Genomic DNA, 19,235 nt, shown 5'->3' with positions numbered 1-19,235 from the left:
TAAAAAATATCCAGACTCGAGATGCTTCAATACATTTTTTTAGAATTATGTCAAGACCTTGATTGAGATTGTTCCTTTGCAGTCCTAATCTGGTAATTTTGATGTAAAATCTAACACTTCCACAAGCTTTATTTTCTAGCGCGTAAATTTGATGCATTTCTTTTTTTTTTGCATGAGCATTTTTCGCAGCAGCTTGGCCCCAAAATGGCGTATGTCATGTCTGCAGTGAATGGGCAAGCTACCAAATCGGAGTTGGATTTTAAAACTTCTTCATGTGTATCAAGATTGTTTCGGTAGTTTCAGATGGCTCTTTAATATTTTCAATTTATTGAATTTTTTTTCTACAATGGGTGTTGAAATAGAAGTTAACACGAGTTAAATATATATGTGAATCAGAATATGTACAATAATCATAAGTTCGTATATACAATTGGAAACTTTCAAATAAATCCACTTTATCAAGTATTTCAAAGTTTTACTTCATTGTTTGAATCTCTATATTTTTCATAAAAGTGAAATGATTCAAATCCGACTTCTACCATAATTAATATGATAATAATCCATTCTAATCGGGTACCTTTCTTCTCATTTAAAACACTAAGAAATTCACGTTGTTCTTCAGTAGCATAATCAAGTTTCCGATTTAGAATAGCTATTCTAGATTGGATATCAAGAATTTTTGAAATTGCATTATAAATTCTCTCTAAGGTAGGTTCACTCCAATACAAATCTGGAGTTTCAATTAATTCACTGTAGAGATTCAACTTTCCTCTAATTAAAAATAGTTTACCCGTTAGCTTCAAAAAATCAGATTCACTCATGACAATTTTATTTCCTTTTGATAAAAATTCAGCATTTTTCTTTGTTATTGTTAAATGATCCTCAAATTGCATTTCTAAAATTGATAATCTGGTGGATCTCGATAACCCTATTGCGAACGCGGCTCTGTCTATAGTTCTTTTCTGTTCAGTCTCACCTTGCACTACCATAATTTCCCCTTGAAGGTATGAATTTCCATTATTAAGAGGTTTTTCTGGTAAGGACTTCAACTCAATCCAGTCCATCTCTTCCGACTCATATTCATCATACTTTTCAATAATACTGTTTCTGAGATTTGAATTCTCGAATAGATATTGATAAATATTTTCTTCCGTTAAGTCCCAGCCAACCAAAGTACCATTAGATAAAATCATCAACTCTCTATCTAAATAACGTACAGCTATGACTTCGTCAGGGATAATGACTGTGTACTCCAATCTGTTTAAAGTCGGGATGAGTTTGCCAAATTCTATACCATCACCGATAGTCACTGAAGTTACTATAGACAAGTATTTCTCAAGGGTTTCTGAAGGATTTACATCAGTGTTCTTATTTAAAAGGGATAAAATATAATTCGTTGACTCAAAAAGAAATGAGGGATCAGTTCTTCTCAAATTCTTTTGAATTATATTCTTCTTTTTCAAATTGAGTGTTTGACGATTATATGAAGCTCCTGTCAATGAGATGGATCTCTGGCATACTGATGATATGAGATTTTGACCACACTTAAGCTGCGGCACAACTCTTAGGCTTGATCTAAGATGTAATCTTGATAATTGAAACATCCGTTCAAAAGGCAATAATATAATGTGTAGGCTTGTATATGAAGTGCTGGAGTATATTATTGCAAGAAGGACATAGTTTTGCCAGGGGTAATTTACAGTAAAATGTTAACAACTCGTGCACGTGACTTTTGGCCACATTGATGTGACAAAGATCAAAAACATGATATTGGATTTGAAGACATCTTGTAGAGTAAATGGTATTTAAATAACAAGGAGAAAAGAATAGAATATATCGTATAATTGAAAGAACTCTTAACTTACAGGCTGGCTATAATAATTTGTCAGTAATCTTGGGGATAAGGGGGGAAGATTACGTATCAGAAGTAGCTCGTAAGAATAGTTACCGTTATATCGTGGTTCAACAATATATATAAGGTACATATACGAGCAGATAATATATCTTACAGTCTGGCGTGAGCCATACCACGAGATTAAGTATTGTCATAATGTTGACTTTAGATCCCGGTAGATAGAAATATTTTCGGCAATAATTAAGACCCGAATTGCATCTATATAACTATAAATCAACACAATAGCGGAAAGATTTAAATACCGGATAGATGAAAAATTAATCTAAAACTATTCTGAATGAGTGATCCAGCTGTAATTGCTAATATAGCTGAATTTCTATTTTTATTACTGCGGTCCGTCCAGTAAATAGCATGCATAAATTTTGTTTACATTTTACCCGATTAGTTAATGTAATTGCCATCATTAAATTTCGCGCCTTAATTAAATCTCTAAATTAGATACATGGTCATTTAGACATAATGAAAGGTGGGAGGGGAGAGTTAAGTAATGTTAGATAAAATGAAGTTAATTTTAACCAAGGTATGTAATAAATTATGAATAAGACAAGACAATATAAGTCAATTCTCGGTAAGAGAAAAGAAAGAATTAAAAGAAACCAAAAGAACCAGAAGGAAAACAAATAAATACTGTATAATCAGGACAAAAGACCCCTTACTGCATTGCCTCCTCTAGTAGTAAAATTAACACTTGGCTGATATAAAAAAATGCTAAAAATTTCAAATGTACTGTATGAGTCCAAAACAAAAGCAGAAATAGACTTCTAGAGACCAAACTAAACCAAACCAAAATAAACAAATGATTCACAAAATCAAATGATTTGAAATAGAACCAACAAAACATTCCATCGCCCATGACCTGCCATTACTTTCTAATGAAAACATTCGCTGATATAAATATAGTATCAAAACCGTTTTCTTTTATTATCTATTTTTATCTTCTATATAAATCATTCTAACTTCTAACTAAATAATTAATTAATTAATATTATTATTAGTAGTAGTATTTGTTATTGTTATTGTTATTAGAATTAACTATACTTCGCTAAAGAATCACTCCTTCTTCCCATAAATTGTGCATTCCATAATAAAAGTATTCTATTCTGTATATACTTACGACATCCAACAATCAAATTCAAGACATTATTGCTATCCATCTCGTTGCAATTGTAAAACACGTCTCACAAAAGTTAGTCAATCCCATACACAAAAAAGTTTTTCCTAAATTGGATCCAATTTTTTTCTGAAGTTTACAAATAAATACTGACCAATTTCAAGTTAATATTCAAATTTGATTCCAAAACTTGATATTTAAAGCTAATTTTTGATCTATATTAAGTCCTATTATCAGTCAATTTGTTTGTTGAACAAATAGATATAAAGAATTTCATTCGTTCATTTACTTTAAATATTTTTTAATTAAAAGATAAACGCTCATTACTTTATATAATTAATTAATAATATGTGTGGTATCTTTGGTTATATAAACTTCTTAGTTGATAAGACTAGAGGTGAAATTATTGATACACTTGTTGATGGTCTTGAAAAATTAGAATATAGAGGTTATGATTCAGCTGGTATTTCAGTTGATGGTGATAAAAAGGGTGAATGTATTATTGTTAAATCTCCTGGTAAAGTTGAAGTTTTAAAGAAATTAGTTGCTGATCAAAAAGTTCCAAGATCAACTGTTTTTGATAATCATGTTGGTATTGCTCATACTAGATGGGCAACTCATGGTCCTGCAACTGTAATTAATTCTCATCCTCATAGATCAGATCCAACTGGTGAATTTATTATTGTTCATAATGGTATTATTTCAAATTATAATGATTTAAGAACTTTATTATTAGCAAAGGGTTTCCAATTTGAATCTGATACTGATACTGAAGTTATTGCCAAATTATTTAAACATATTTATGATTCTAATTTAGAAGAAGGTCTTCATCCAGATTTAAATCAATTAACTAAATTAGTATTATCAGAATTAAATGGTTCTTATGGTTTATTAGTTAAATCATCTCATTTCCCAGGTGAAGCTTGTGGTGCTAGAAAGGGTTCTCCTTTATTAGTTGGGGTTAAAACTGAAAGAAAATTAAAGGTTGATTTTGTTGATGTTGAATATCCTGAAACTGAAACTACTAGTGGATCTGCTGCTCCTCAAAATGATTTAGGTTTATTACCAGTTGCTCAAGGTGAATCTAATTTAAGAACTTCTCAATCAAGAGCTTTCTTTTCTGAAGATTCTATCCCAATGCCAATTGAATTTTTCTTTGCATCCGATGCTGCTTCAATAATTAAACATACTAAAAAAGTATTATATTTACAAGATGATGATATTGCTCATATTTTTGATGGTGAATTACATATTCATAGAGCTACTAAAAAGAAAAGTGATGAATCTACTACAAGAACCATTGAAACTTTAGAAATGGAATTAAATCAAATTATGAAGGGTCCTTATCAACATTTTATGCAAAAGGAAATTTTTGAACAAACTGAATCTACTTTTAATACTATGAGAGGTAGAGTTGATTTTGATAATCATAAAATAACTTTAGGTGGTTTAAAATCTTGGTTACCAACTATTAGAAGATGTAGAAGATTAATTATGATTGCATGTGGTACATCATATCATTCATGTTTAGCAACAAGATCAATTTTTGAAGAATTAACTGATATTCCAGTTTCTGTTGAATTAGCTTCAGATTTCCTCGATAGAAAATCTCCAGTTTTCAGAGATGATACAATTATTTTTGTATCACAATCTGGTGAAACTGCTGATTCTATTTTAGCTTTACAATATTGTTTAGAAAGAGGTGCATTAACAGTTGGTATTGTTAATACTGTTGGTTCATCAATTTCTAGACAAACTCATTGTGGTGTTCATATTAATGCAGGACCAGAAATTGGGGTAGCTTCAACTAAAGCTTATACATCACAATATATTGCCTTAGTAATGGTTGCATTATCTTTATCTAATGATACTATTTCAAAGATTGAAAGACATAGTGAAATTATTGATGGTTTAAAGAAAATTCCTGATCAAATTGCTAAAGTATTAAAATTAGAAGATTCAATTAAATCTTTATGTAAGAATGAATTAAAGGATAAAAAATCTTTATTATTATTAGGTAGAGGATTCCAATTTGCTACTGCATTAGAAGGTGCATTAAAGATTAAAGAAATTACTTATACTCATGCTGAAGGTGTTTTAGCTGGTGAATTAAAACATGGAGTTTTAGCATTAGTTGATGAACAATTACCAATTATTGCCTTTGCCACTAGAGATTCATTATTTCCAAATGTTATGTCAGCAATTGAACAAGTTACAGCTAGAAAGGGTAAACCAATTCTTGTTTGTAATGAAGGAGCTAAAATATTAAGTCAAGATAAAGTTATGACTACATTAGAAGTTCCAGAAACTGTTGATTGTTTACAAGGTTTATTAAATGTTATTCCAGTTCAATTAATTAGTTATTGGTTAGCAGTCGATAGAGGTATCAATGTTGATTTCCCAAGAAATTTGGCTAAATCAGTTACTGTTACTTAAACTTAAACAAGAGAATTTATTTAAACATTTATTTCTTCGATTCATAAATTGATTCATCATTTGGGTTCAAGTACTTATATAATTATACATACGTTGTATAAAACATTTTATATTTAATATATCTATCATTTAGTAAAAATCGTGTATGTACAAAATAAAAAAAAAAACATTAATGAATATAAACATAGTAGGAATAATAACTATACATACATAATATATACACCTTTATCATCTACTGATAAACCAGTTACTTACCAATTATAAAATAAAAATAGGGTTACTTAAATGAATAAATAAAGAATTAAATAAATTAACAATCTTTTGATTATTTACGTTTAAAATAATCTGAAGTTGTAAGATAAGCAGCAGTGAAATCAAAAAGTTGTTCACCAACTTGTAAATACTTGTTTGAATAGTATTTAAGATTTGGGTATTCATCACCAAAGGCATCATAATCAACAGTTAATCCAGTATTTCTTTTAACACCAGCTAAGAAGGCTGATAATAAAGCCAAGTCTACTCCTATATGAACTGCTTTTCCAATCTATACATATAAATTAGCACTAAGTTATATAGTTAATCAATTTATCTTTTTGTTTGTTTTACATACATAGGCGAGGGAGGCAAATCTCCATATACTAAATCAAAAAAAAAGAAGACATGAATAGAATAATCATAGATAATTAGATAATTAGATAATTAGATCATTGGTACCATACTATCACTACAATTATTAGTCAATTGTAAAGCTAAGTCTGGTCCATCATGATAATCATCAATTGTCAAATGTAAACTGTCCCGGCATCAGCCCTGCCCCAGCTTTTTTTTGATTTTGTGCGGGCTAATGGCAAAAACCCTCACCTATATTAAAAGATAAATAGAATAACTTCCACTCATAGTGCAATATTGTCAGTATTAAATTCTCAATCGATACAATTGTATACAACAGTCATGTATACCAAATATACATACCATTTTTATTTGTTTAATATTTAAATGTTTAATTGTTATAAACTATATATCTATCAAAATCAAAAAAAAAAATTAGAAATCTAATTTATGTTTATCTTTTTATATTTTCCCCTTTGAGGGAATGTTTACCCGGAAATCAGTTTATTCCAAGCAAAAATGAGACGACTACATAAATTAATGAGAGCCACTAATTTATCTCATTAATCAAGTCAATAATAAAGATACCAATATATTATACTAAATAGATTTAAGGATAATGATATTTTTCTTTTGGCAGATTATATTGAGGTTAGGGTAAATTCATGATATGAATTATAGTTACGAATCATTATTCTATTAATGAGTTGAATGTAAGTACTTTTGGTATGTTGTGGTACACGAGGCGTTGCTCGGATGACTTATGTCTATGTTATATGTTTTTTGTGTGTAGATTTATGAATATGGCATTTGACGGTGAATTAATAGAGGTCATGATGTGGATTAAGACCTCTATGGATGTAATTTTGGTTCATGGTTTGCTTATGAGGATGAAGCACCCATTATCATAATGAATATTGAAATGAGTAATCAGTAATGAGTGATGAATAATATTGCGATATATTTATCCTTATATATTCAGTTTACTACCAAGTTCATTGTTATCAACTATACGTATCCATAACATGATTGGATTCAAATATCAACCAAGGATTCGTTTCCTCCCCTAAACTCTCCCCCATGTTGATAAATCTGCGCTATTTGTCTGTCATATATAGTATAGCTTTATTTCCTCTGTACTACATTTATTTTCCACTTGTAAGCGATGACAACTAAAGAAGCCAGAATAATTATCAACATGGTTGAAGAGTTTGAGTTAATATCCTTCCCTTTCAATCTAGTCTCTAAGCATATATGACTAGTTGTTAATGTTGCAGTTACTGGGGTCGTATTTCCGGGTAATGCACACTCTTTCGAGTCTCACTAAAAAAGGTGAGAAGGGAAATATTTTAGTATGGATAAAATATCTACTTAGTTATAGTATACCCCCATTTATTATAATTTATTTAATAGGGATATCTATAAGGTTAGTGGATTTTGAGAAACTTATCACATACAAATATTAAACATTTATTGCTAAATAATTTAGTCAAGTTCATTTTCAAAATAATTGTGTATCTTTTGTTATGGCAGATAAGTACAGACCAACACCATCTGGTCCTAAATCTCTGAGAAACTATACTTCATCGTATGGTTCTTCTTCATCACCATCTGGTCCACAATCAAAATCATATCATAAAAAGGATACATACAAACCTGAGAATAGAAGGCGATATAATAATAATAATAATAATAATAACAATAGTAATAATAACGATCGTGATCGTGATAACTATAGACCAGACGTTTACAAGCCATCTCAATCTCAACCTCAACCTCCACAATCAAATGCACCAGCATCTTCTGAATCTTCAGTAATTCGTCCATCAAGACCATCGGGTCCTTCAAAATATAGAGAAAACAATCGTGATTATGAGAAATCTTCTCCCAGTAATGATAGAGGTATAGGATCCAAACGACCAATGGTTCCATCTGGTCCAAGTAACTATAAAAAGAAAAAGCCAAGAGATTATACTTCATCATTTGTAAGTAAAAGACCAGATGGTCCCAAAGGTTTCCCTACAGGTCCAAGAGATTATACTAGACCCAATGGACCAGGGTCAAGAGGTCCATCAGTACCCATACAAGCAAAAAATCCAAAACCACGAGAATTACCAAAATTATTGCCATCACAAATATATTCTGTTCAAGTCACTAGATCAACCAAAGTATTTGATCGAGTCCAACAAGTTGGAGAAGGTACTTATGGAAAAGTTTATAAAGCCAAGAATAATATAACTAATGAATTTGTTGCATTAAAGAAATTACGTTTAGAAACTGAAAGAGAAGGTTTCCCAATTACATCAATTCGAGAAATAAAATTATTACAATCTTGTGATCATGAAAACATTGTAGGATTATTGGAAATGATGGTTGAAAGTAATCAAATATATATGGTATTTGATTATTTAGATCATGATTTAACAGGATTATTAACTCATCCTGATTTAAAATTACAAGAATGTCATAGAAAATTTATTTTTAAGCAATTAATGGAAGGTCTTAATTATTTACATAAAAAGAGAATTATTCATCGTGATATTAAGGGTTCAAATATTTTATTGGATTCAACTGGTAATGTTAAAATTGCAGATTTTGGTTTAGCTAGAAATATGAAAATTTTAAATGATGGTGAAAGTCCAGATTATACTAATAGAGTTATTACAATTTGGTATAGACCACCTGAATTATTATTGGGGGCTACAAATTATGGTAGAAAAGTTGATATTTGGGGTGTTGGATGTTTATTAATTGAATTATATTCAAGAATTGCAGCTTTCCAAGGATATGATGAAGTAAGTCAATTATGTAAAATTTTTAATATTATGGGAACTCCAAGTTTTAAAGATTGGCCAAATATTGATAATTTACCATGGTTTGAAATGTTAAAACCTAAAGTTAATATAGCATCTAAATTCAAACAAATTTATGAATCTCAAATGAGTGAATTAAGTTATGATTTAGCCATAAAATTATTAGCATTAGATCCTGCAGCTAGATTAACAGCAGAACAAGCATTAAAACATGATTATTTTATTAAAGATCCTCAACCTGAACCATTATACTTTTTGAAAGAAGTTAAAGGTGAATGGCATGAATTTGAAACAAAAAAGAGGAGAAGGCGCGAAAGGAAAAGATTACAAGATGAAGCTAAAGCTAAAGAAATGCAAGAAAATTTATCTAATAAAAGTAAAGATAAAGAAGAATCTAGTCAACAATCAGAGATTAATGAAGATGATAAACATGTTACAATTGAAGAACCTGATATTTTAAAGAGTGATAAACCATTGGATGAATATCCCAAAACTGAAGATTCTGATTTAGCAGGTGATAGGGATTATCCTAAAACTATTGATAGCGATTATCCAAGATCTGAAGGATATCAATCAGCATATTCACAAACTAAGCCTAATGATAATAGTTCTGATAACGAAATTACTGTAGACAATAATAGGGATGAAGTAGAGGAGATTGAAGCTGAAGCCCAAGTGACAGATTAAAAATATGTACCTCTAAATAATATATATATATATGTATATAAATCTTTATTCACACTTTTTTTTTATGCAGAGAAACGATCTGAGTCCTGTAGAAAACTAAAGCTCTACTGTTGATTATACCACCATTATCAAATCAATAGTTAATTCACCATGTCAATTTTAATGGTCATATTAATGGTTAATATGTTGCAAATTGTTCAAAAGTATAGTTTATTGCAAGCGGAATCAGATACTCTTTACACGTCAAAATTTTCAAACACATTCAATTCGGAATTCAGCAATTGTATGGCTGAAGTTGAAATGAATAATGATACATATAAATTATTAGAAGTAACTGAGACTGAATCATTAAAGTGTGATCTTTTCAATGATATACTTAGAAATTGTCAAGATTCTGGATTAAAGGATAACAACTATTCGATCTTTCAATCATTGATTGACACAATTTGTCAAGCAGCCACTAAGGAACAACAACAACAAAATGTTAATGATATTTTACAAATTTGTAATGATGATGCTTGTGATTCTGACCAACATCTTGATAAGCGACTTCTTGATCCTAAATATTTGGATATCGACTTCGATGAATACTATAATCAGAATAATCAAAAATCTCCCAAGGCTATGACTTATGATTGTAATTTGATGCAAGCAATTAAATCCACTCAAACTGTGGAAGATAATGTGATGACTATATTCACATCTACATTTACTGTAAGTAATCCACTGGAAGTTCTGCTTACTGTAGTAGAATTCATTAAAGTAATAAGTATTCCGCAGCCCCTGTTGTAGTTTTCAATGGAAAGTTACGATAAATAATTCCTCCCAACTTACTAATTCAATTAATTTTGCTATTTACTACTATATAATCTTATCTAAAATTATTCTACTCATTCTCTGCTTGATTAATTATTCCTATTTAGGTATTATAGAACTAGAAGTTATCTATACTTTTGCAGTCAATATGCGTCACGTGCCTGAGCAATCACCGACGGAGAAAGAGGTAATTTTTAGAAAAAATAAACGGCTTACAATCAGATGATTTTCTCGGTAGTTATAGTGTTTCAGGGTATACTGGATATACTTGGAGGTCCATTAATAAATAATAAACACTTCGAAATTATACAGTTCCAACATAAGTTTGGTTAACTGTGGGTGTGACCAAAACATATTTTTTTAATCGTTTTAATTTAAAGTAAAATTTTGGTTAACATCGTGCTAAGAGAATATTAGCCTGACCAAATTTTAAGTGTAAGTGATCATGGGTTCATGTGCGTCAAAACAGCCTAAGGAGATAAATCCAAGTGGTAATGTATCCAATGCACAAGTGAGACGAGATGGTCAAAGAAAAGCGTTAAAAAAGCCGTCTAATGCGAACAGTACTGTTGTTGCGGATCCTAATATTACTGGTTCTAATGGGAGTGCAACTTCAGAAACAATTGGTAATGATATTAATGGTAAAGTTAATCTAGATCATAATACTTCAGCAGATTCATCAAATGAAGTAGAAAAACAAACAAATACGCCAACTACAACTCTTACTAATGGAACTGTCCCTGCAGGTAATGGATCAACTGTTAATGGAAGTCAACAACAACAACCGCAACAACAACAGCCAGTTTCTATCAACCCCGTTGATGTTGCTGCTGCTCAATCACAATCAGATTCAAATGAAGTTAAACTTTTATTATTAGGTTCTGGAGAGAGTGGAAAATCTACTATTGTTAAGCAAATGAAAATATTACATCAAAATGGTTATACACCATCAGAATTACAAGAATATAAGCCATTCGTATATAAAAATATCTTGGATTGTATTAAAAATGTTATAAATGCTGTAATTGATTTACAGCCAGATTTAATTAATAAGAAAGATGAAGTAAAACTAATAGAAGAGGAAAATGGAGAACAAGACAATGATGAAGAAATTAATGATGAAAAGATAAATAATGATCAAGTTGTCAAAAATGGTAATAAATTAAGAAAACATATTCTTGAATATGATGATTTAAATGATGTGTTAGATTATGAATTTTCAGTTGATTCTGAACAAATTTTTAATCCAGATATTGCCAAAAAGATTAAACAAATTTATAATACCCCTGAAATTGAACATTTTATTAAATTTCAGCAAGGTAAATTTTATTTAATTGATTCTACTCATTATTTTTTATCAGATATAGATAGAATAACTAATCCAGATTATGTACCATCAGTTAATGATATTTTAAGAACAAGAAAGAAAACTTCAGGAATATTTGATTTTAAATTTGAAATGGGTAGTGGTTTAAATATTCATATGTATGATGTTGGAGGTCAAAGATCCGAACGTAAGAAATGGATTCATTGTTTTGATAATGTTACATTAATTATCTTTTGTGTAGCATTATCAGAATATGATCAAACTTTATTAGAAGAAAGTAGTCAAAATCGTTTAGAAGAATCATTAGCATTATTTGATTCAGTAGTTAATTCAAGATGGTTTGCTAGAACATCAATTGTATTATTTTTAAATAAAATTGATGTTTTTGCAGAAAAGTTGAAATATTCACCTTTAGAAGATCATTTCCCCGAATATACTGGAGGTGATAATATTAATAAAGCTGCTAAATATATTCTATGGAAATTTAATCAAGTTAACAGATCAGGATTAAATATTTATCCTCATGTCACACAAGCTACTGATACTTCAAATATTCAATTAGTTATGGCAGCTGTTAAGGAAACTTTATTGGAAAATTCCTTAAAGGATAGCGGATTATTACAAACTACTTGAATCAATCCTTATTTAGGCATTATTCACTAAAGACTTTACGACTATCTCATCAATTCAATACGAATTGTATTTGCATACTTTTTTTTTATAAAACAATTTATCACCATATAACTTTATTAGGTGACATTTACTTTTCTTATTGAAAAGCATTATTAGTTTATGGTGTAAACGTGCTTTATCTATTTATATAGTATCAAAAATTAAATTATTTATTTATTTTATCTAATGGTTTTGTTTGTTTCGTAGCGCTCGTCTCTTAATCATTACTTGGCTGCAAATTCATCACGACAAGTTAAACAACTTGTTTATTATACATTACACTATCATACATATCTATACTATTATAGGAGCAGACTAAGCAACTGATGAATAATATTCAATAAAATTCAATAGTCTAATACAATCAACAATCAACAATCACATGAATAAATCTTTTATTTACGTTTGAGCTTCTGGCTTAGATTCATCAATTGATTTACTACGAACATAACGTAAATTGAAGTTCCCACTTTGAGTACCTCCTCGACCTCTTCCACCTCGAGCTCCACCTCTTCCTTCAAAATTACCTCTCGACCCTCTTCCACGACCCCTAAATGAACCTCTTCCGCGACCTCTACCTCTAAATGAATCAGATTCAGGAGTAGAAGATGATGTATATATAGTTTTTTCTTCTGATGCAGAAGATTCTTCTCGTATACTTTCTCCTAAATTTTCTTTAGTTTTACTTTTAACTTTGGCTTCACTCTCAATTCCATTTTCAGATCTTGTACTTGAACTTATGATTTCAACTGAATTCTTATTCTCTTTAATCTTATCTTTACCAGATATTCTTGGAATAGACTTGGCTGCAATAGAAACTGATTCATTCTTTACTACATTACTATCAACTTTTTCTGCAGAGACAGAATCCTCACTACTTTTAGCTTGAGTATCTTCAGATTTAGTTGTAGTCTCTATTGAAGATTTATTGTTGAATACTCTACTTCTATTTTTAGTTGGTGAATGAGATCTTAATTTATCACCAGGATAATAAGGTTGCCTCTGAGAACGATATCTTCTGTATTCATTTGATTGTTTATCACCTTCATTAGCACTATTATTGCCATTACCATTATCATTATTATTATTAATTGAAAGACCATTACCATTATTATAAGAATGATTATTATGATAACCTCCACGTTTGTTATAACTATTATATGATTGGTTTTTATATGGCCTCTTTTCTTTTGGTGGAGCTTCTGTTGCCTTCTGTACTAATTCATTTAAATGCTTTCTAAAATCTGGTCTTTCTTCCTCTTCTTCTACTACTACTTGTTCTTTTACCTTCTTTACTGGCTCTTCAATCTTTACAGCTGAAAGAACTTCAGTTGTTTTATCTACTTCATCTACAATCTTTTTATTTATTTCAGACTCTGACAGTGGATTTTGTTGATCAATTGATTCACTCTTGATATGTTCTTCTGTTTGAGCTTTAAGTTTCTCTTCTTCCTCTAATTTAATTACTTCACTTTCTTTAATTGTTAGATCTAATTTCTTAGGTTGAGGTGAACTAGTTGTAGTAACTTTTTTCTTCAATATTACTGGTTTAGAAACTACAGTTTTTTGGGTATGACCTTTTGTTGGAGTATTTCTACCTCCTGTACCAGAATGTGAATCATGAGCTTGACCACTAAGCATTTCTGCCATACTTTTCCCTGAACCATTAATGGCATAAGGAGAATTTAAAGCTGGAGATGATGAAGTTGGAGGAATTACCTTTTTAGGTTCTGGTACAGCTGGTGATTGTATTGGTATTGAAGTTGATGTTGGTATAGGATTTATGGTAGTATTACTAGGAATTGGAGTTGTTCGTTCAGATGATTCAAGAGATTGACGTTTTAATATTGAATATGGCTTTTTACCATTTTCAATTGAAGCTCGTCTTGATCCAGAATTTAAGGATGATCTCCTTAAAGTTGGTGATGCCTTTTCATGAAATTTTTTAATTGTTTGTTCAACATTTTCAGGTTCACCATCTGGTCCTAAAGTTTGTACAGTTGTATTATTTAAATTAATTAATTTTTTTTCAATTTCTTGTTGACGTGATAAAACATCTACTGGTTTAGCTTCACCAAATGGATTTGATTTATGTTTTATGGGTTCTTGATGATTAATTATATTTTGATGATGCAAAGGAGGTTGAAGTGGTGGTTGAGCATGAATTGGTCGAAGATTTTGATCTCGAGGTGAAATATCTCTTAAACCTCCACCTGAAGAATTTCGATGAAAATTATTTCTTGTTGGATGATATTTTGATGGATCTAGATCTATATTATCTAGTAAAGCCATATGACGAGGTTGATTTTGAGCATGTCTATTTGCTATATAATCTTCTTGAATTTGATGAATTTCATTAGCATGTTGATTATTAAATTGAATACAATGTTGAAAATCATTAAAATCTGCCAATTCAGTAACTACACGTCTTGAACCTTTATAATATAAATCATGCCATTTTAATACTTTAGCTAAATCAGGAGAATTCAGTAATTCAACAAATGCAACTTTTTTAATAATTCCAGTTTCTAAAATATTTGTAGAAGGATCAGCCACTATTTTTAATTTAACAAATGTAGTAAATCTACTTCGAAATAAATCTTCAACAAAGGCATCATTTGCCGTTACAGGAAGATTTAATAATTTAACAATATATGGTGGATTATAATCATGATTTCTCAGTCCACCTCCATAATTTGTTGAAGAATATCCATCATTATAATGAGAAGTTCGTTCAATTGGTACTGATATTGATGCCATATCAATATCATCATCTACCCAAGAGCCTCCAAACGCTAAAAAGAAAATTAATTAGTTAGTATTGTTTATAAAGATTTCAAAGTTATATAAATCATTCATTTGAATTTGAATGGTATATACATACATTCATCGTTGAAGAACTCCTGTAAAGTCATCTTCTTTGGTGGAACTATAAATATATATTATGTTAGTACATCTGGTGATAATTTTGAGGTAATAATAAGAAAATCCTGTAAGTGACAATTAATTATGACAATAATGAATTAATAATATATATCCATATATATATATATATATCCATATATATATATCAATAATTATATATCAATAATTATATATCAATAATTTAATTAATTTAATCAATTGGTATTGATCCTATCATGGAGTAATGTATATAGTTCATCTGTCCCCACTTTGAACATACTACTACATGACTTTATTGTTTCATCTTACAGTCATAATCTTATATCAATTGATTAATATTACTTACCCATATTGCCGCCTAACACTTATAGATCAATCTATATGTTATGAATTATTATACGACAAGAAATTTATGACAATTCTGTAGTTTTAACTATGGACTCTGCCTTAGCAGCTGGTTAGGGTTTTTTTCTTTAAAGTGTTTATTTTTGACGAGTGACGATATCCTAAAATAGCAAAATCCTGTGGTTTATTGTCACGTGAACTACGATATATATAGAATATATAATATATAAATATTTAATTAATATCAATCTATATATCATTATCATTGTCATTATCATTATAAATCTTTATAATTATCATAAGACTTTCTCCAATTGGCAAAAAATCCAGTAAAAAATTTAATACCTAATCCAATATCTTTACTACCAACTGTAGCTCTAATTGAGTGCATAGATAATTGAGGAATACCTAAATCAATTGTTCTTGCTCCAGTTTGTAAAGAAATAGATGGTCCAATAGTTCCTCCTGATCTAGAATCATTTCTAATTTGGAAATATTGTAATTCATCTTTATTAATCTTAGCTAATTCTTCAACTAATGCAAGACCAGTAGAATCAGTTGCCATATGACCATTTGGATCTAATGCAATTGCAACCCCCTTATTTGGTAATGGTTTATGATGCTCTAAATAAACCAGTTCAAAATTTGGATTAAGTAAATGATTAACATCTGCTGATAAAATAATGGTATTAGAATAAGTTAATCTAATTTGTTCTTGAACATCTAATGATTTTGGATTATAATATTTAGATGCTAAAACTCTACTAACTGCCAGTTCAATAAATCCTCCTTTAATACCTTGTCTTGTAGCTGATCCAATTTCTTCATTATCAAATAATCCAACAATTGAGAAAGAATCAGATTCTAATAATGAATCAGTATCAGCCTCTAAAAGTGCATAAATAGCAGCAAATGAACAAACTCTATCATCAACTCTTGGAGCAAAAATAAATTCATTATTTAATCCACCTTTAGTAGCAGGATGAACATCATATAATTGTAAATCCCATTGAACAATATCTGAAGCTTTAACTCCTGAAATTTTAGAAATATATCTAATTAAATTAATAGAATGTTTACCATATAATGGTGATGATTTTTCTTCTTCTGTGGCTGGAGCTGGTTCTTCAGTTGAAAATCCAATAACTGGAACTGCTTGAGTTTCTTTATTAAATGGTCCTTGAGCTGGAGTTCCAAAATGTGGAGCTAAAGTTGGAATATGAGCAATTGGATTTGGTGATGAATCAACTAATTTTGGTACAATTTTTCCAGATTCATCTTTAACTAATAATCTACCTCCAACACCTAAATCTCTATCCCACCAAACATTTTCTAAAGTTCCAGCATAAGGTGCAACCCCTAATAATTCATAACCTTCAACTTTATTTTTAGTTGAATTTGGTTTTAAAATTACAGTAAGTGAATCAATATGAGATCCAATAACTCCAACCCCCTTTGATGCATCCCAATTTTTACCAACAACAAATGCTAATAATGAAGAACCATTTCTAATAGTTACATATTTTCCAGCAGTTAAACCTTCCCATGAATCTTTTTCATTAATAAATTTATAACCTTTAGAAGTTAATTTTTCAACAAAATAATTAACAACATGATAAATTGTTGGATTATTAATTGTAAATGAAACATATTCATCAGCATATTTTTCATAAAAGGAATTAGTATATTTATTAGCAATAACTTCACTACTTCTTCTACTAGAAATTGGAGTTTCAGCTTCAAGTTCACTATCTTCAACAATTAAAGTATCATTTTTGGATTTTTCAAGATCTTCACTAAGTTGTTCAATACGACTTAAAGTAGAACGTAAATTATCAATGAACCCATTTAAGTCAAGAGACTCATTCTTTGAAACAGACATTATAATATTATATTATATTTTATTTTATTTTATATAATTTAATTTCTAACTATTAAATTCTAATTACTAAATATCTTATAAATATCAATTCAAGTTATTACTCGACTATATATACTTTGAACAAAATTATGACGTTATAGCTCTGTGGCCACTGTATAGTATGGCGGGGGCTAAATTCCCTACATATTGTGGTGAGCGTTATCGCATAATATCGGTGCCTATTTTGGAAACGGCACAAGCAAAAGCCGAGCCGCAGTCTGCCCAATTCGTCTGCGAGCCAGAAAACTGCCTAATTTAGGTTTAAATCCATCCCGAATAGGAGGGAGACAGAGACTTTTTAGATCGTCATAACTCTAGTTTTGCATTAGGAAATTTCATACAGTATATATACATATATATAAACTTTAGCTAATATTATATTGAGTTGCTAATTATGGTCTTTCAGCTGCAAAAGTAGCAGCAACAATTAATGGGAATACTACAGTAACATCAGCATATACTTTAACTGATTTTGCTTCACTTTTAATTTTTCCCCAACTAACAGCTTCATCAGGTCTAGCACCAGCATCAGATCCATCAAATTCTTGACCAGTATTAATATATACAGCATAATCAGCACCATTTCTCATCAAACATGCATTACAAATATGATGTTTAATTAATCCACCTCCTAAGATAATCATACCTGCTTTAGAAGCAGCCATTGACATTGAATTAACTTTTCTAATATCAGCAACAATATCAAGTCTTAATTGTTGAGGTGATGCCTTAAATGTATGAAAGAATAACATATCACCAATAGAACCATCAGTAATTGCAGGACAAAAAATTGGAATTTTATTTTTATGAGCCCAATATAATACAGATGATTCATCATTAATTTCTTTACCTAATCTATCAATTAATTTAGATGGAGTCCAAATTGCTGGAGAATCAGCATTTAAACCTTCAGAACCTAATTTCTTCATCTCTTCTTCTTGTTCTTCTAATATTTTATCTAAAACTGGTACAATCCATTCTTCAAATTTACAATAATTATCATTTGGAACTAATAAATTACCAATTCTATTCATACCTTGATCTCTTAAACCTTTACCAGGTAAACTAAATTCACCCATATAAGTTGGAGCCAAACATTTAATTAAATCTTCTTCAATACCCCCAGCACTTGCAACAATTGCACTAACTTTTTTATGTTGAACTAAATATCTTAAAGTATCTCTTAAACCAGAAGATATTAAATTAGATGTATAACCCATAAAAATAGTTGTCTTTTGAAATCCATTATCATCAAATTCACCTGTTCTTTCATGTTCGGGTAATGAATCTATGTGTTCTCCTCTCCATGATCTCATATCATCTATAATTTCACAAGCTTGACTTAAACTAGAAGCTTGAAATCCCATAGTTTTCATGGATTTTATTAAATCTACAGCTTTCATATTATAAGCTTCATCTTTAGAATAATCTATACCTTTAACTTCTTGAAAATCTTCTGGAACAGGTATAGATTGTTTCAATACAGCATCTGATGCCAAGTTTGGTAATTGTCCCGAGCTCATACTGTTATCTGGTTAATTATATAGATAAGTATAGATAGCATTGGGTGTAAAATTTTTTTTTTCAGATCATTTTTAGTTATATTTTTTCTAGCGCATCGTATAAATAAAATGTACTAATTTGGAAATCATAGTAATCAGAGATAATGGTGAATTATT

At 29.8% G+C, this 19,235-nt stretch overlaps 9 protein-coding genes across 9 annotated transcripts; 4 read left to right on the top strand and 5 right to left on the bottom strand. All coding sequences in view use genetic code 12, as the record gives it.

Moving 5' to 3' along the window:
• Positions 1-368: 368 nt before the first annotated feature.
• Positions 369-2,086, bottom strand: RJT21DRAFT_43399 (uncharacterized protein). The gene has a single exon (XM_064884543.1). The coding sequence runs from the start codon at positions 1,602-1,604 to the stop codon at positions 468-470; it is 1,137 nt and encodes a 378-aa protein (XP_064737955.1). The 5' UTR covers positions 1,605-2,086; the 3' UTR covers positions 369-467.
• A 985-nt stretch (positions 2,087-3,071) lies between these two features.
• On the top strand, positions 3,072-5,624 carry GFA1 (glutamine--fructose-6-phosphate transaminase (isomerizing)). Its single transcript, XM_064884542.1, has one exon. The coding sequence runs from the start codon at positions 3,375-3,377 to the stop codon at positions 5,460-5,462; it is 2,088 nt and encodes a 695-aa protein (XP_064737954.1). The 5' UTR covers positions 3,072-3,374; the 3' UTR covers positions 5,463-5,624.
• Positions 5,584-6,484, bottom strand: RJT21DRAFT_121252 (uncharacterized protein). The gene is made up of 2 exons (XM_064882036.1): positions 6,435-6,484; positions 5,584-6,006 (listed from the first exon to the last, which is right to left on the bottom strand). The coding sequence occupies exons 1-2, from the start codon at positions 6,435-6,437 to the stop codon at positions 5,788-5,790; spliced, it is 222 nt and encodes a 73-aa protein (XP_064737953.1). The 5' UTR covers positions 6,438-6,484; the 3' UTR covers positions 5,584-5,787.
• Positions 6,485-7,780: 1,296 nt separating this feature from the next.
• On the top strand, positions 7,781-9,646 carry RJT21DRAFT_121249 (cyclin-dependent serine/threonine protein kinase). The gene has a single exon (XM_064882035.1). The coding sequence runs from the start codon at positions 7,994-7,996 to the stop codon at positions 9,569-9,571; it is 1,578 nt and encodes a 525-aa protein (XP_064737952.1). The 5' UTR covers positions 7,781-7,993; the 3' UTR covers positions 9,572-9,646.
• Positions 9,647-9,721: 75 nt separating this feature from the next.
• On the top strand, positions 9,722-10,605 carry RJT21DRAFT_140591 (uncharacterized protein; the record flags this gene model as incomplete). Its single annotated transcript, XM_064883377.1, has 1 exon — positions 9,722-10,605. The coding sequence occupies one exon, from the start codon at positions 9,722-9,724 to the stop codon at positions 10,361-10,363; it is 642 nt and encodes a 213-aa protein (XP_064737951.1). The 3' UTR covers positions 10,364-10,605.
• On the top strand, positions 10,606-12,536 carry GPA2 (guanine nucleotide-binding protein subunit alpha). Its single transcript, XM_064882034.1, has one exon. The coding sequence runs from the start codon at positions 10,833-10,835 to the stop codon at positions 12,345-12,347; it is 1,515 nt and encodes a 504-aa protein (XP_064737950.1). The 5' UTR covers positions 10,606-10,832; the 3' UTR covers positions 12,348-12,536.
• A 38-nt stretch (positions 12,537-12,574) lies between these two features.
• On the bottom strand, positions 12,575-15,869 carry RJT21DRAFT_121246 (uncharacterized protein). Its single transcript, XM_064882033.1, has 3 exons — positions 15,637-15,869; positions 15,271-15,315; positions 12,575-15,181 (listed from the first exon to the last, which is right to left on the bottom strand). Exons 1-3 carry the CDS (start codon positions 15,638-15,640, stop codon positions 12,786-12,788), a joined length of 2,445 nt encoding a protein of 814 aa, XP_064737949.1. The 5' UTR covers positions 15,641-15,869; the 3' UTR covers positions 12,575-12,785.
• Positions 15,870-15,912: 43 nt separating this feature from the next.
• LAP41 (metalloaminopeptidase) lies at positions 15,913-17,666 on the bottom strand (the record flags this gene model as incomplete). Its single annotated transcript, XM_064879850.1, has 1 exon — positions 15,913-17,666. Exon 1 carries the CDS (start codon positions 17,515-17,517, stop codon positions 15,913-15,915), a length of 1,605 nt encoding a protein of 534 aa, XP_064737948.1. The 5' UTR covers positions 17,518-17,666.
• Positions 17,659-19,228, bottom strand: RJT21DRAFT_121243 (deoxyhypusine synthase). The gene has a single exon (XM_064882032.1). It carries the CDS (start codon positions 19,077-19,079, stop codon positions 17,949-17,951), a length of 1,131 nt encoding a protein of 376 aa, XP_064737947.1. The 5' UTR covers positions 19,080-19,228; the 3' UTR covers positions 17,659-17,948.
• Positions 19,229-19,235: the final 7 nt, after the last annotated feature.

The sequence above is a fragment of the Scheffersomyces amazonensis genome (assembly GCF_036850825.1).
Source record: "Scheffersomyces amazonensis strain UFMG-HMD-26.3 chromosome Unknown RJT21scaffold_4, whole genome shotgun sequence".
NCBI lineage: Eukaryota > Fungi > Ascomycota > Pichiomycetes > Serinales > Debaryomycetaceae > Scheffersomyces > Scheffersomyces amazonensis.
The sequence above is the reverse complement of the archived record's forward strand: the minus strand, read 5'-3'. Positions and strand labels throughout refer to the sequence as shown.